General features: G+C 41.8%; 4 protein-coding genes across 6 annotated transcripts; 3 read left to right on the top strand and 1 right to left on the bottom strand.

Moving 5' to 3' along the window:
• Positions 1 to 3,225: 3,225 nt before the first annotated feature.
• On the top strand, positions 3,226 to 3,962 carry LOC145937405 (uncharacterized). Its single transcript, XM_083040425.1, has one exon. It carries the CDS (start codon positions 3,261 to 3,263, stop codon positions 3,960 to 3,962), a length of 702 nt encoding a protein of 233 aa, XP_082896551.1. The 5' UTR covers positions 3,226 to 3,260.
• Positions 3,963 to 4,189: 227 nt separating this feature from the next.
• LOC145936978 (uncharacterized) lies at positions 4,190 to 7,141 on the top strand. The gene has a single exon (XM_083039691.1). It carries the CDS (start codon positions 4,258 to 4,260, stop codon positions 7,045 to 7,047), a length of 2,790 nt encoding a protein of 929 aa, XP_082895817.1. The 5' UTR covers positions 4,190 to 4,257; the 3' UTR covers positions 7,048 to 7,141.
• Positions 7,142 to 7,931: 790 nt separating this feature from the next.
• On the top strand, positions 7,932 to 9,111 carry LOC145936980 (uridine diphosphate glucose pyrophosphatase NUDT14). The gene is made up of 3 exons (XM_083039695.1): positions 7,932 to 8,457; positions 8,653 to 8,726; positions 8,879 to 9,111. The coding sequence occupies exons 1-3, from the start codon at positions 8,015 to 8,017 to the stop codon at positions 9,031 to 9,033; spliced, it is 672 nt and encodes a 223-aa protein (XP_082895821.1). The 5' UTR covers positions 7,932 to 8,014; the 3' UTR covers positions 9,034 to 9,111.
• Positions 8,616 to 11,546, bottom strand: Atg6 (Beclin-1-like Atg6). 3 transcript variants are annotated; one of them, XM_083039693.1, is made up of 6 exons: positions 11,306 to 11,546; positions 10,643 to 10,803; positions 10,157 to 10,569; positions 9,514 to 10,002; positions 9,305 to 9,383; positions 8,616 to 9,067 (listed from the first exon to the last, which is right to left on the bottom strand). In XM_083039693.1, exons 1-6 carry the CDS (start codon positions 11,415 to 11,417, stop codon positions 9,044 to 9,046), a joined length of 1,278 nt encoding a protein of 425 aa, XP_082895819.1. In that variant the 5' UTR covers positions 11,418 to 11,546; the 3' UTR covers positions 8,616 to 9,043. The 3 variants fall into 3 exon arrangements, with proteins under 3 accessions (XP_082895819.1, XP_082895818.1, XP_082895820.1); XM_083039692.1 differs by having other exon boundaries at positions 8,616 to 9,383; XM_083039694.1 differs by having other exon boundaries at positions 8,616 to 9,383; positions 11,302 to 11,545.
• Between the last annotated feature and the right edge of the window lie 1,308 nt (positions 11,547 to 12,854).

The following is a 12,854-nucleotide window of genomic DNA, read 5'->3' on the forward strand; positions in this document are numbered from 1 at the left end:
ATTTAAATATTCAATAACTGCATTATGCAGTTCGTATTTTAACGAAGAGCGAACGTATATGAAAATGTCTATAATTATTTGATTACTATATATAAAAATTGCAAAAGTAATTCTCTGGGAAAAAGTTCACCCGTCTTGATATATAAGTATCATTATAAAGGGATTCATATTCGAGAAGCAAGGGCGTCGCGATGCAAAAAACTGCAGCGTTAGGTGAATTCGAAACGAGAAACCGTTCTTAGCAGGAAATTATTCAAATTGCCGATGAACCCCGAGACTCCGGTAAAGTATGCTCTACTCTCCGCGTGTATTGTAACGAGTATGTACAAGAGTAGAATCGAGAGAGAAAGAGAGAGAGCGAGGAGCTGCCTATCTACCTACGTACAGGGAGTCGAATAATTGGTGTATAACGTCGTGGGATCGTCTTGTGCACGATGAAGGTTTCTCCATGACGTTTATAAGCAGTGCGTCCACTTAGGAGCGGCAGAAAATAGGTATCGTAATGTATTTAGGTCATAATATACGAGAGAGAGAGAGAGAGAATATCTACATGACGGTGTCTCATCCTGTCGCAAAGTGCATTCCATGCATCTTCTTAAATGCATCCTGCAGTGACGTGCGCAGATAACGGTCATTGATGGAACCGGAAATGAGAGATACCCGCTCCGCGCGGACGCGCTATCGTGAAAAGATTGTAGATTATAGTGATTAATCCTTTTAAGCGGACACGCGACACTTAATTTGATTACGGACTATTCTTCACGTACTGTTGCTATTGTTTAAGCCCGCACTCGTGAGTTTCTCGCGTAAATACATTACAAATTACGATAGCGCGGCGGAGAGTGCTATGAGATTAGTCTGAATACGCGTAATTATTGCGCATTGTTGAATTCTTTGAAAATTTGTTGTTTACACAGTGTGTGCTCATTTGAGATAACACCAGTGCGCAGTAGTTAATTGACATTTGCCATCGCAGGAAACAACGTAATATTCATTCGGCGGTTGAATACGGCAAACGACATCGTACGAGAAAAAGGAGGACTCGAGTACCTACTTTGAGAATAATTTACAAACAGTGCGAGCGCTTAATGAAAAACGATAAGTTTCTTCCCGGCATAAAGAAACCGTGGCGAATTAACGTCCACTCGTTCGATCATTATTTCCGGTCATTCGAATACCCTTGCGATTATTACACCCGAGGCAGTTCAGATTCCCAGGCGCGCTCTCGTAAAGAAACGACCGCGAGCGAGTCTAGAAGGAAAGCGATCCTGACGGTCGAGTCGCACGATTAAAAGACGCTTCTTTGTCGAGGGGAAAAAGGCAGCTGCAGGAAGCGAGAAGATCGTCACTGTTACGAGGCACGAGAGACGAAAGCAACGAGTGACACGTTGAAGACCTCTCTAAGACCGAGAGGGTATTGTGGACCTCCGGTCCTCTCGCGGACGGCAGATCGCGAGGAAAAAGGAAAAGGCGGCGCGGCGAGAGAAAAGGGAGAAAGAGAGAGCGTGTACGTCCATTCGTTTTAATCGCTAATCACCAATTATCCGAAGAAGCGTTCCGCGCCCAAAATCTCCACAAGCATTTTAACGAGCGGCCGTGTCGCCCGGGTCCGGAATTTTACTTCGAGGTCTCGGCAGCCTTCTACCGTGCACGGGCATCCTATGGATATGTGTTCAGGATATATCTCTCATCCTTTTCCGTTGTTCATCCTGTTCGTCCTCATTCATACGCCTATCTCGCTTCGGAATGATCGTGTGAGTGTGAGTGTGAGTGTGAGTGTGCGTGCGTGCGCGCCCGTACCAATTAGTGCATACTTGGGCTCACGGTACTTCAGAGCTCTTCGGGGTGCAGCTCCCGTCGAAATGTACGGGAATAAATGTCCCGTCGAGAAATCTCGTCGATTTGGAGGATTATTCATCGCCTTACGCGAAGATTGATTCTCGAACGAATTAATACACAGAGAGAATTTTCTCTTAGATCTTACCCTGAAAATCATGGTAATCGTAGGGCAATATGGTGTGGAAAGAATTTTATGAAAATTTCTCTGATTAATATTTATCACAATAAAATATAAAACATGTTTGATTAATTTTACTAAACTATACAGTAAAATTAATCAAACATATTTTATATTTTATTATGATAAATATTAATCAGAGAAATTCTCAAAAAATTCTTTCCATAACAAATTGTCCAACGATTACCATGATTTTCAGGGTAAATTCTAAAAGAAAATTCTCTCCGTGTAGTTTAAAAAGAAAAGGCCTTATTTAACGTAAAAAAAAGAGAGAGAGAGAAAGAGATCAAATTATCGCATATTTTTAATTAAATCTTGCAAAATATATAGACTCGACGAGAAATTCGGAGGCTATTTTTTTAGAAAAAAATTCGATTCCTCTAGATAAATAAATAAATTTTTCGCACCATATAAGAAGAGAGTCTGTCTTTTATTCTATTTTCTATAAGCTCAAATCAACAAATCGTCGATTCAAAGCGCTGGGAGCAAGAGAATCGCGCGTTTCGCAGGTACATGCGTGGGCGTTCGTTCGTCAAATTACTCCTTTTAATGAGGAACACACAGAAAGTATGAATTTGCGAGGGTGTCGTGTCTACCTCGCAGGTTTTCGTAACGGTTCTAGCGGCGTCCCTCGGGTTTAAGTATATACCACTGTGGGAGCTAAGTAATAACTGCCAATGGAATTAGAAACGCCGAAGAGTCGCGCAGATAGTGGATGGGATGTACGTGACTGTAAGTTGATAATCTTTTTCTCTCCCGATGACGGTGCATACGCGCATATGCGGAAGTGGAAGAAACTGCGCGCGAGATGGTATTTAAAATCTATCTAGGGAACGCGCGTCAAGGGGGAACATTTTGTATACAGTGTCGATTGAATTAATCTTCCTTCGATCGTTATCTCACACGTTTCTCTCGGCAAAGTCCAATTTGTTCCGCGCATAAAATTGAACGAAACGACTGGTCGGCGTTGGCGAGGCGAATAAAACCCGTACGACTCGAATTAATTGGCGATTACCGCGTTGACGTAAACCGCGATTCAACTGTTATCTTCCATCTGTCAACCAGCCACTATTATTTTCGAACCTCCAAATTTTTGACATAAAAATTCTACATGTAAAATATTTTTCGGACCTCCAAAATTCTCGTTACAAAATTCTTTCAAGTACTTTGAACTACGAAAATATCAATGACTCGGTCGAATCTATCTTAATGACTCAATTCTCCGCGGGAAGTGCCTCACGTCATGTCTTGCTTCGGCAGCTCCAACGAACAGATCCACCTAATCGAGATACTGATCGATAAATTGACATTGACGCCCGTTAAAATCAAAGACATCGGCGAACATCCCATCGTGATTAAGATCGTATTCTTAGATCTTCCCGTGTTCGAGTTTACGCGCGACTCGGATGCGTCGAAGCGCGATCAGGAGACGGTGCGTTTCCTGATTGGCAAAGGCTGTCTGTTCATCAAGCGACCGCGGGATCTTGTTAACGACCTTCGTTCGACGAAAGTGAGAATAGGGGTGTTTCGCGCGGGCGACACTTATCCTACGGCGGAGACCGATTTAATTTTGTCAGGCTGCCTCTGTGACCAAATCGCCATGGTCGGCAACGATCCCGACAATCAGCCGAAGCCATTTATAGTGAAGGGCGGTTTTCATCTTCTCGATCCAGGCGAGAATCCGTCCGGCACGCTGTACATGGAGCTCGTTATCGCGTGTCTCGGACGCGTCTCTAAGACGAATTACGAGTTACTTCCGAAATCTCTCGTTCCCGACCAACGGGTCAAGGAACGGGAGATCTATATGAAACGATTCGTACCGCCCGAGTTTCTCGAGAAGAAAATCCCCGAGGCAGAGATTACGAAACCCGTGAAACCACGGAAAAAAAAGATTAAAAAGGAGAAAAAAGTTAAAAAAGCTAAAAAGAAAAAAGGCAGAAAATAATCTCTATGAATTTCAACAAAATGTTCGATTTCTGATGTGCGATTCTCTGCATTTGTCGAGTAATTATTTTAAATTCGTCGCTATGGCAACCGTCTGACAATTGGAAACGTCATTTCATCGATTCGAGGTTTAACGTGCACGCGGGGAGAGATTTCCGGCCCGAAACGTTCGCAAAATTAATGGCGCGATTCATACAGATACATCATTAACATCGATTCAGAGTCGTATTCCAAATTTATCGTGTCGCCGACAGCGCGCGAGTGTCTAATTAATTCTCGTGCTCGATTCGTACAAAATGGCCTTGAAGAAGAGAAAAACGCCAAAGTTGGAAAGGGAACAATTATATATGCTCGAAATTCTCATTGATTGTTTAAATCTAAGCCCTGAGAAGATTATTAATAATAACGAAAAGCGCGATTTGATGATACGTGTCAACTTTATCGATTTCACGTCCGTCGATATCGTCGCCGAGGAAGGCAAAGGAAGCAGGAACAAAGAAAAACGATTATCTGACGAGTACGTCAACTACGAGGGTAAGACGTGTCTGTTCGTTCGAACGCCGAACAATTTAATACGATCTATAAAATCGACTCCTCTGAGCGTCGAAGTGTATCGAATTCTTCGCGGAGAGGACCGTAACTCGCGAGATGACACTGGCCAGGTTCTTGTCTGCGTGGCAACGGCATTTCTACCGGGATATTTTTGCGATCGCGTAATCGCGGCCAAGAACAAGATTGACGGATTATTGAATCCGTACACGTTGATGCAGGTTTACACCTTGGCCGACGAGCAAGGACATTCTTGCGGATCTATCTCGATGTACTTGAGACTGTCGTGCTTCGGAAGCTCCATTATCAATCATCTTACGCTTCGCGAGAAGTCGTTCGTGTTTCGGGGATTTCCTCTCGGTTGGAAGTTCCGTTGCGCGGGACTCTCCGATCAAAGTATAAACGACGAGAAGAATAGGATGCAACGCGACGATAACACGTTCTTATTATTGAGCAAGATTCTCGATCCCGCGTATTCGGAATTACACGACGAAAAAGATTTATTTACAGATGCGCGTTTCGCGTTGACGAGACCAGCATCGCCGCCTCGCGTATCAATGGACGAACCGGAATTCGAGAAGCTGACGAGCGCCGAGAAACTGAACGACCGCAAGTATCGTGGTTTGATTTACGAAATATATCCGGACGAGCCTACTTGTTCGTGTCTACCGACAAATCAATCGACGCATCCTATGATATGTCGTTCCGGATGCGTTCGCTCTTGTTGTATGGCTTTGAGAAATCCTGATATTCTTAAAAACGTTCCGTCGCTCGTTACGCTTAACGACTGCGACGACAATTTACATTTGGAATCAGACGCGGAACAGAATGTAAATTGTTACGATAATACGAGAATGAGAGGTGGCAAAAACACAGATGATAATTTAAATAACAAAATGTTATGGAGCGAGGAGTGCACAGAGTGGTACAGCAATATCAATTTTAAAAATCGCATGAAGGGCGGAAGCGACTACGGTGCGTCGGCGTACGCAGCTTCCGAAACAAGCGTTATATATGAAAAGAGTAAGGAAGCATGCGACTCACCGGGCAGATCACGTCCAAGAACAGCGGATGGAGCGATGGTGGCAGCGCGTTGCGTTTGTCCGAGGAAGGAGATGTCGTCTTGGAGACCGAGAAGCTCGCAATGTACGAAGAAACCTTGCGTGGGCGCAGATTGCATGATACGCGCCTTTAAGGAGGCGCAAGACTTCGTGGACTCCATTGGCAAGGTACCGGGTCTGATGGGCCTCGGCTTGATGGATCCGTCCGAGAGTCCCTATTTCGGAAGAGACATTGATAAAGATTATTCAGTTCAAGAAACGCCAAGCGAGAAAAAACGAGGGTACCCCCTCGTCCCGACATTGCCGCATTTACAGTGTACCGCCCCTTGCAACACGCAAATCAGTAAACCCGTCGTTGCGTCTATATCTTCCACTCCCGCAACGCTAGCGGTCCCGGGACGCACCGGTGTCGTCCGCGAAGCGATACCATTGTTACCGGACGCGACCCTAGTCCCGATCACCGTCAAGCCGAAGAAGAAGGAGAACAAGAAGGAGGAGAAGTCGGAGAAGCAGAAAGAGAAAGAGCTAGACGTTACGACGACCGCGACGTCGGACGTCGACGTCGGTCCCTGCGGCGAACCAAAATGCAAATCTCGCCGAAAGAAAGTCCGCAACGACCGGGCGACACCACGCGACGAAACCATCGAAGAGTTGCAGAAGTCCGCGACACCGTCGAGCACGATTATCACGAAGGGCGTTAGTAAATACATCGCGAGACGACGAGATCCGAGAGGTAAACCTCTACCTGGTCCAGCTGGAGATCGCGACGTCGCGAGAAGACGTCCAATTAAAATTAGCAAACGCGTGATGCGCTTCATCTACTCGATCGGCGACGTTTATCCCGGAACTAATTACGGCCACCGGAATTGCATCGATCCGCGATTACGAGTGCCGGCCAACATGGGCTGGCTATGGAACACGAGCACGACGGTGGGGTTGAAACCGCGAATCGGCTGGAAACCGGGCGCGATCAGCCGTTACTTGAACGAAATGCTAAAAGAGGCTAAGAAGGGTGCTCCCCAGATGGAGGATAGTCGAGCGAGATTGGTACCCTCGCGCACCGGCTTACGACGCGGCAAGTTATACAAGACTTTGAGCTACGTGTCGCAGAAGGAAGCCAAGGACGAAGTAGAACCGCCGCCCACCTTGCATATCCACCGAAAGGACGGTACGTATTATGTGACTATGTACCCGATCAGGCAGGAGACCGCGGAGCCGCACCTCGAGGAGCCGATGAAGCCGCTGCAGTTCAAGATTGCACGCAACAAGGACGACGCCTCCGTCGCGTCGAGTTCCACGGCGTCGGACATGGAGATTGAATTCTCTCCACCGGCAGCGGTCAACAGATATCGCAGAAAACCCGACGTGATCCACGTGGACACCCAGGTCAGGCAGCAGGAGATCCTGAACGCCTTCAAGTCGACGGTCGACGTGCCTAAGAAGAAGGAAAAGAAGGGTAAAAAAGGAAAGAAGTAACGCGATCCCGTCGTTTTTTCCCTCCCTGCCTCCTCCTTCACCTGTCCCAACCTCGTTATCCTAACACTGGATCGCGAAAGGAAAGCGGCTTTATCAGAGGTTAGTATCTCGCCGAAAAATTTAAGTACAGTGCAAGCCACAAGTGTGGCAGGTTAAAACGTTACATCGAGCCTAATTTTATATACAACGCGTTAAAACTCGATTATACGTACCCCGTACTTTTCGCAGGCCCAATCAACTAATTGCGAAAATAATTTGCCGGGGAAAGATGAAGCGATTACGTCCCTCGTAAATTTGATACCGCGATGTATTAGAGTTGATATTAATAACACAAAATGGCGGAAAGCGAGACATATCGCATTACATACCTGATACGCATGTATATTTCACTCTAGTCTCACACACACACACACACACACATTTTCACAAATCATATTATACGAAGTAAATCTCTCGAAAAGAGTCCATTGTTACTGATTTATTGGCCAAAACATGTTATTCGCAATAACTTTAGGTAATTCTATGCCAATATGCGTGTGTGCGACGCATAAAATTCAGTTAAACGTTTCCAGAAAAATATGGGTTATAGTATACGTTACATAAATATGAAATATATTTTTTTCGTTTTAACTCACCAACTTACCAATGAAATCCATCGCATTGATTGAAGAACACGTCGAAGAGGAACGATGAGCTCCGCGCAGTTTATCGAAACTCGAGTTAATTAAGCCGGGTATCACAAAAATTAACACCAACACAAGCACAAGACGCCGCCGGAATGTGCAATAATCCCCGCTCCACTGATCCGCCAACTTGTCGTTAAATTCGAATTTTTCCTACTTGTGGCGACATCTGCCGTCCGCAATTCACGTCACGTTTCCAATTCGCCTTCCTTATCGACTGGAGTTAATGAATCGGTCTATTCGGTGCTCGGTGTTTATTTCGGTGATATTTTGACAATAAAGGGATGAATGTCACGGCACAGGATGAAAGGAATCGGACTGTGCGTAGACGGATGCTCGATCTGCGTGACGTTCGGGTGGGAAAAGTACCGCACGACTCGCCGTGGTTGAGAAACGTCCGTCTGCAATTCACGCAAGACGGCCAGCGTAAGGACTGGGACGTGATAAAGATCCACGACAGCGTATGCGTAATTATCTTCAATGTCAGTCGAAAAAAGCTCGTGTTTGTCAGGCAATTTCGGCCAGCCGTATATTACGCATTTCTACCGGAGAAGCCAGACGTGATCGATGTCGAACGTTATCCCGCGAAGCTCGGGATGACCTTGGAGCTCTGTGCTGGTATCGTGGACAAGGACATGCCTCTCGTCGAGATCGCCAGGGACGAGTTGAGGGAAGAGTGCGGCTACGAAGCACCCACTACGGCATTTAAGGAAATCACTACTTATTTGTAAGCTATTGCTATAAGTTTAATTACTGCCCTTTATTTTCGTATAAATGAGAAATGTAGTAAATTTTTGATGAAGCAATTTTTGTATCAAATGAATATTTTTTTTCTTATATAATTACAAAATGTCTTAATAAATTAAAGAAATTGTACTCACAGAGTGCACAAATTAAATAAATTTATTCTTATTTTTTATAGATCCAGTGCTTCTGCTAGTGCTAAGCAAACTCTTTTCTATGTAGAAGTCACAGACGATATGCATATACATCCTGGTAAGTTCCTGGTAAATTGTAAATATTCTTTGTTAAATTGATCTTTTATCACACAGTAATTTTAAAAAGAATATTATTTTTTTCAACGATAAACCATATTTCAAATGTACAAGCAAGAATTTTTCAATTTGATTAAATTTTTCATATTAAAGGTGGTGGTGCCGAGTCTGAAGGTGAACTTATAGAAGTAGTAGAATTGAGCATTCCAGAATTAAAGGATTACATGAGATCCAAGGAAATACAGAGTCCCTCCAGTTTTCTCTTTGGTGTGTCGTGGTTTCTATTTAATAAATCTGAATATTGTTGATAGATTAAAATTAAAGATTATTCCACTCTGTTATCTAGAATAAAATAAAGAACTACAAATTAGTCACAAATAAAAAAAGATTGATTGTTTAAATTATTTCTCTAAATTAATTTTAAGTTAAAATCAGTATCGTCCAACCGCGTTTATTTACAAGTAGAGCATTTATACACAAGCAAGTACGGGATAATTGCATAATTAAAGTTAAGCAAAATTTTACAAGGACTGATATTCAATTAATATTCAGTTCGTCTTTTGTAAATTGAGAGCTAACCCATGCAAGACCCCATTTTAAATTTGTTAGTAGGAACTTTAAGGCCTTAGTCCATTGTTCTTCCGAATTGAATTGTATTCTGAAAAAGAAAAAAAAAAAAAAAGAGAATTAAGAAATATATTAAATAGAACATATCTTATGTATTGCAATTTTCTCAAGTATAGATTAAATCGCGTAATATATAATTGTTTGTAGATCCTCAAACATACTTAATGGAATACGAGTTGCCTGTCGCAGAGTCTTCAATTTTGCCACGATCCATTCTGTATGGCAGACAAAATCCACTGTCTCCTTTTTCCACTTGTTCTTTAAATTGTTGCAAACAATCCAGAAACGCCACCATAGCTGCATCAAATTTTGTGTCCCATAAAAATTTGAATCCTCCGCTTCCATATAGTGGAAGCTCTTTGTTTTGATCCAATGCTTCGATGTAACTGTGATTGCCAAACGGGACTAAACGAAAGCGTTTGAAAGTTAAATTCATTTTGCGCGCTAGAGCCACTAGCAAAAGAGTTGTTTGTCCCCATGCAGCGTTTATTTCGCTCCAATCCACTGGCGCGCTCGGCAATCGTCCTAATCGAAACGAATTTATGGTTCCAAAATGGCCTGAATGCCAGATGTGAAATGTGGCGTTGAAAACATTTGTTTTCTTCAACCTTTCCAGTTGCAAAGATGCGTATGCCAGTTGATTATTCAGGCTGTGGAAATATTTCAAGTATAATACAAATATTAATAAACTTATAATAAATATAATACAACAATAAATATATAATAATTATATAATAAATATAAAATATAATAAAATTATTAGTTATATATGAGAAAAAGACAAATGTTTAAGGTTTTATTTACCTGTGTAATTCATCTTCAGCTAACAAGTAATCTCTTTTGTGTTTTGTATATTCTTTCCAATATCTATCCTCCTCATTTTGTAATCTTTCTCTTTCTCTTTCTTGTTCTGCTATGGCATTTTTAGTGGCTATCTCCTCTTTCCTCAATGCCTCTAATTCTCTTATCATTCTCTCTTCCTCAGCCTTTACATCTTGCAACTCTTTTGTGAGATTCTCCATCTCTACATCTTCATGACCTTGATATTGTTGTTCAATTTCTAGTTTTTTCAGGTACTGATTATAATCTGACCATTCTCCTTCTGTCATTCGTAATTGCTGATCCATTAATAATAAAAGGCTATCTGTACACTCATCGCAAAGTGGATGATCTGCTGAACTGCTACTGCTGAGAATGTCAAACAATGTAGCTCGCACCTAAAAAATATTGATCAAACATGTATAAAGTATTAACATATTCATTTACAGTATCTTTTAAATATCTTTGTACCTTTAAATGATGACTTAAGCTTTCTGTTTCACCCGAATCACCAACTAACATAAATCCATTTGTACCATTTCCTGATTCAGATAATCTGAACGGTGGAACCAAGTGTTCTATACTATCACTCTGGGGTTCTAATTCTCCGACAACTTGCTGTTGTATAGGAACTGCAATAAAATAATAATTATGTAACTTTTGCTGCTTGTTTATATTAAATCATTTTATATCTATCGTCATAATATTCATGTATAATTGAAAGATATATAGATTAACTAAAATAATATTTTTATATATAATAACATAGTCTAATTCGCATCATAAATCATTAAGAGCTGACATTGCTCGTTATTATGCTAGCTCGTGTTAAGTGACACTGCGTTGCAACATAATAATTTAGATATATTATCTTTGTAAAAGCCATATTGTTGACATATAGATGCTCAACATTAGATGTATCCACTTAATAGAGTTTGTGCTTGCTACGGAATTAATTAGATAAGTTAAAATTATTCACAATGCTTGTAAAAACGCGAATTAACGCGCGATACGTTAATTGTAAGCGACTAGTGCATATATGGAGAAACATTGTCAAAGCGAGCAACGAACAGGGCAATCGACTCGACGAAGATGTACGTGGAGAATTTACAATAGAAAATAGAAATTACCTACGTGCGAGTTCGGCGAGAGTGTGTTCCCCGAGATGATGGAAACTTGAGTCTAGTTTCAGCGGCTGTAGACATCGTTGACATGCGAAACTCACGTTTGTCTTCATGTCTACCATTGTCGTCCGTTTCCCGAGGAGAGCTATTCACTGTACAACCTGTCCGTACGCGTCGTTATTTACCTATACGGACGTATATATAACGCATTGTGTGATGCTTGGGGTCAGCTGATTGTTGCTTCGCCAAGCGTCCGTCAGAAGCGCTCACCATTTTGCGTTTATGCAAAATGTATTTGTTTTTTATTTTTTGTAATCACCGTAAATAAATATCTTTTGTGTAATCCTACGCGGGAATTATTACATATAAAAAATTTTTTTACAACACAAAAATTCGTCTTATTCATTATCTACTGTTGGTACAATATTGATAATTAATCGATAGTTGCATAACTTATATAATTAAAAAAAATCTTTTGTTTAAATATTATTATTATAGATAAAGTGAGCTAAAATTGATGAGAAAGAGCATTTTTATGAGAATTGCGTAATTTGAAAATGGCGGGAACTCTCGTCCCCTCTCGCGGCTAGTTCGGTGCACCTAATTTCGATATTTCGAGAATCGCAATTGTCCTTTATGATAGATGATACTTCATTACACTTCAAGTGAAGCGTCACGGCGGCTCGCAAGAGACCCACTCGTAATCACTTTGCCCGTTTAGCGATTATTGTTGTCTTAAAGTGGATTATGGGCGGCAAAACTAATCGTGAGTATTTTATGAAGTGCCGAAGCTTCATAATTGCATTAGCACGATCATCCTTATCACCCCATTATCGCGATTCGGCATCGGGGCCCCAGTAACGACGAAATTGATCGAGATCCTCCCCGCCATGTTGCAAGCCATTCCGCTGGTTTTCCTATCGAAGGACAAAGGAGGTGGACGATCGATGCACGATCATCCCCAGGTATGTATTGCACATATCGTCTCTCCAAGGTCTAAATATATGCTCCTGTCATGTCAAGTATCAAGTAAATACAGAAAATACAACTGGAACAGGTAACTCCGGTACTTGTAGGATCAGAGTATATCTCTCTTTAATGTCGTTGTACATGTACAATATTTCGTCTCGCAATCACTCACGAAATGCACCGCCAAGTTGCATTCAGACCGTATTTCTTGGGATTTTTACTGTCTAAAAATATATTTCTCTAATCTTGCCGTTTAAAAATGTACGAGGAATTATTGCAAGTGTGTTATAAAGTGACGGAAAGCACTACTCCTTTTTCAGTGTGCGGTATCAGTGAAATCGATCGAAATTTTTCTCGCCATATTGTAATCCGATACGCCACGTCTTTCTCGCCAAACGACAAGGGAGGTGCACGATCGATGCACGATCATCTCTAGGTATACATATCGTCTCTCCAAGATCTGAACATATGCTCATGTCATGTCAAGTACAGAAAATACAATTTAAACAGGTAATTACTATACTTTAAGCATCGTAGTATATCGCTCATTAATAAATGCCATTTTACAATATTTCGCATCGCAATCAATC

Source organism: Prenolepis imparis, unplaced genomic scaffold (genome assembly GCF_030444845.1).
Source record: "Prenolepis imparis isolate NDT839.2.m4 unplaced genomic scaffold, iyPreImpa1.0 SCAF_6, whole genome shotgun sequence".
Classification (NCBI taxonomy): Eukaryota; Metazoa; Arthropoda; class Insecta; order Hymenoptera; family Formicidae; genus Prenolepis; species Prenolepis imparis.

What these genes read in the sequence shown, in the direction of transcription:
- LOC145937405 (XM_083040425.1), top strand. Translation starts at nt 3,261, where the DNA reads ATGTCTTGCTTCGGCAGCTCCAACGAACAGATCCACCTAATCGAGATA.
- LOC145936978 (XM_083039691.1), top strand. Translation starts at nt 4,258, where the DNA reads ATGGCCTTGAAGAAGAGAAAAACGCCAAAGTTGGAAAGGGAACAATTA.
- LOC145936980 (XM_083039695.1), top strand. Translation starts at nt 8,015, where the DNA reads ATGAATGTCACGGCACAGGATGAAAGGAATCGGACTGTGCGTAGACGG. An exon ending in AAGGAAATCACTACTTATTT is followed by an intron (nt 8,458 to 8,652) that starts GTAAGCTATTGC and finishes TATTTTTTATAG; the next exon opens with ATCCAGTGCTTCTGCTAGTG. An exon ending in CGATATGCATATACATCCTG is followed by an intron (nt 8,727 to 8,878) that starts GTAAGTTCCTGG and finishes TTCATATTAAAG; the next exon opens with GTGGTGGTGCCGAGTCTGAA.
- Atg6 (XM_083039692.1), bottom strand. Translation starts at nt 11,417, where the DNA reads ATGGTAGACATGAAGACAAACGTGAGTTTCGCATGTCAACGATGTCTA. An exon ending in GCTTAAGTCATCATTTAAAG is followed by an intron (nt 10,570 to 10,642) that starts GTACAAAGATAT and finishes AATATTTTTTAG; the next exon opens with GTGCGAGCTACATTGTTTGA. An exon ending in GCTGAAGATGAATTACACAG is followed by an intron (nt 10,003 to 10,156) that starts GTAAATAAAACC and finishes ATATTTCCACAG; the next exon opens with CCTGAATAATCAACTGGCAT.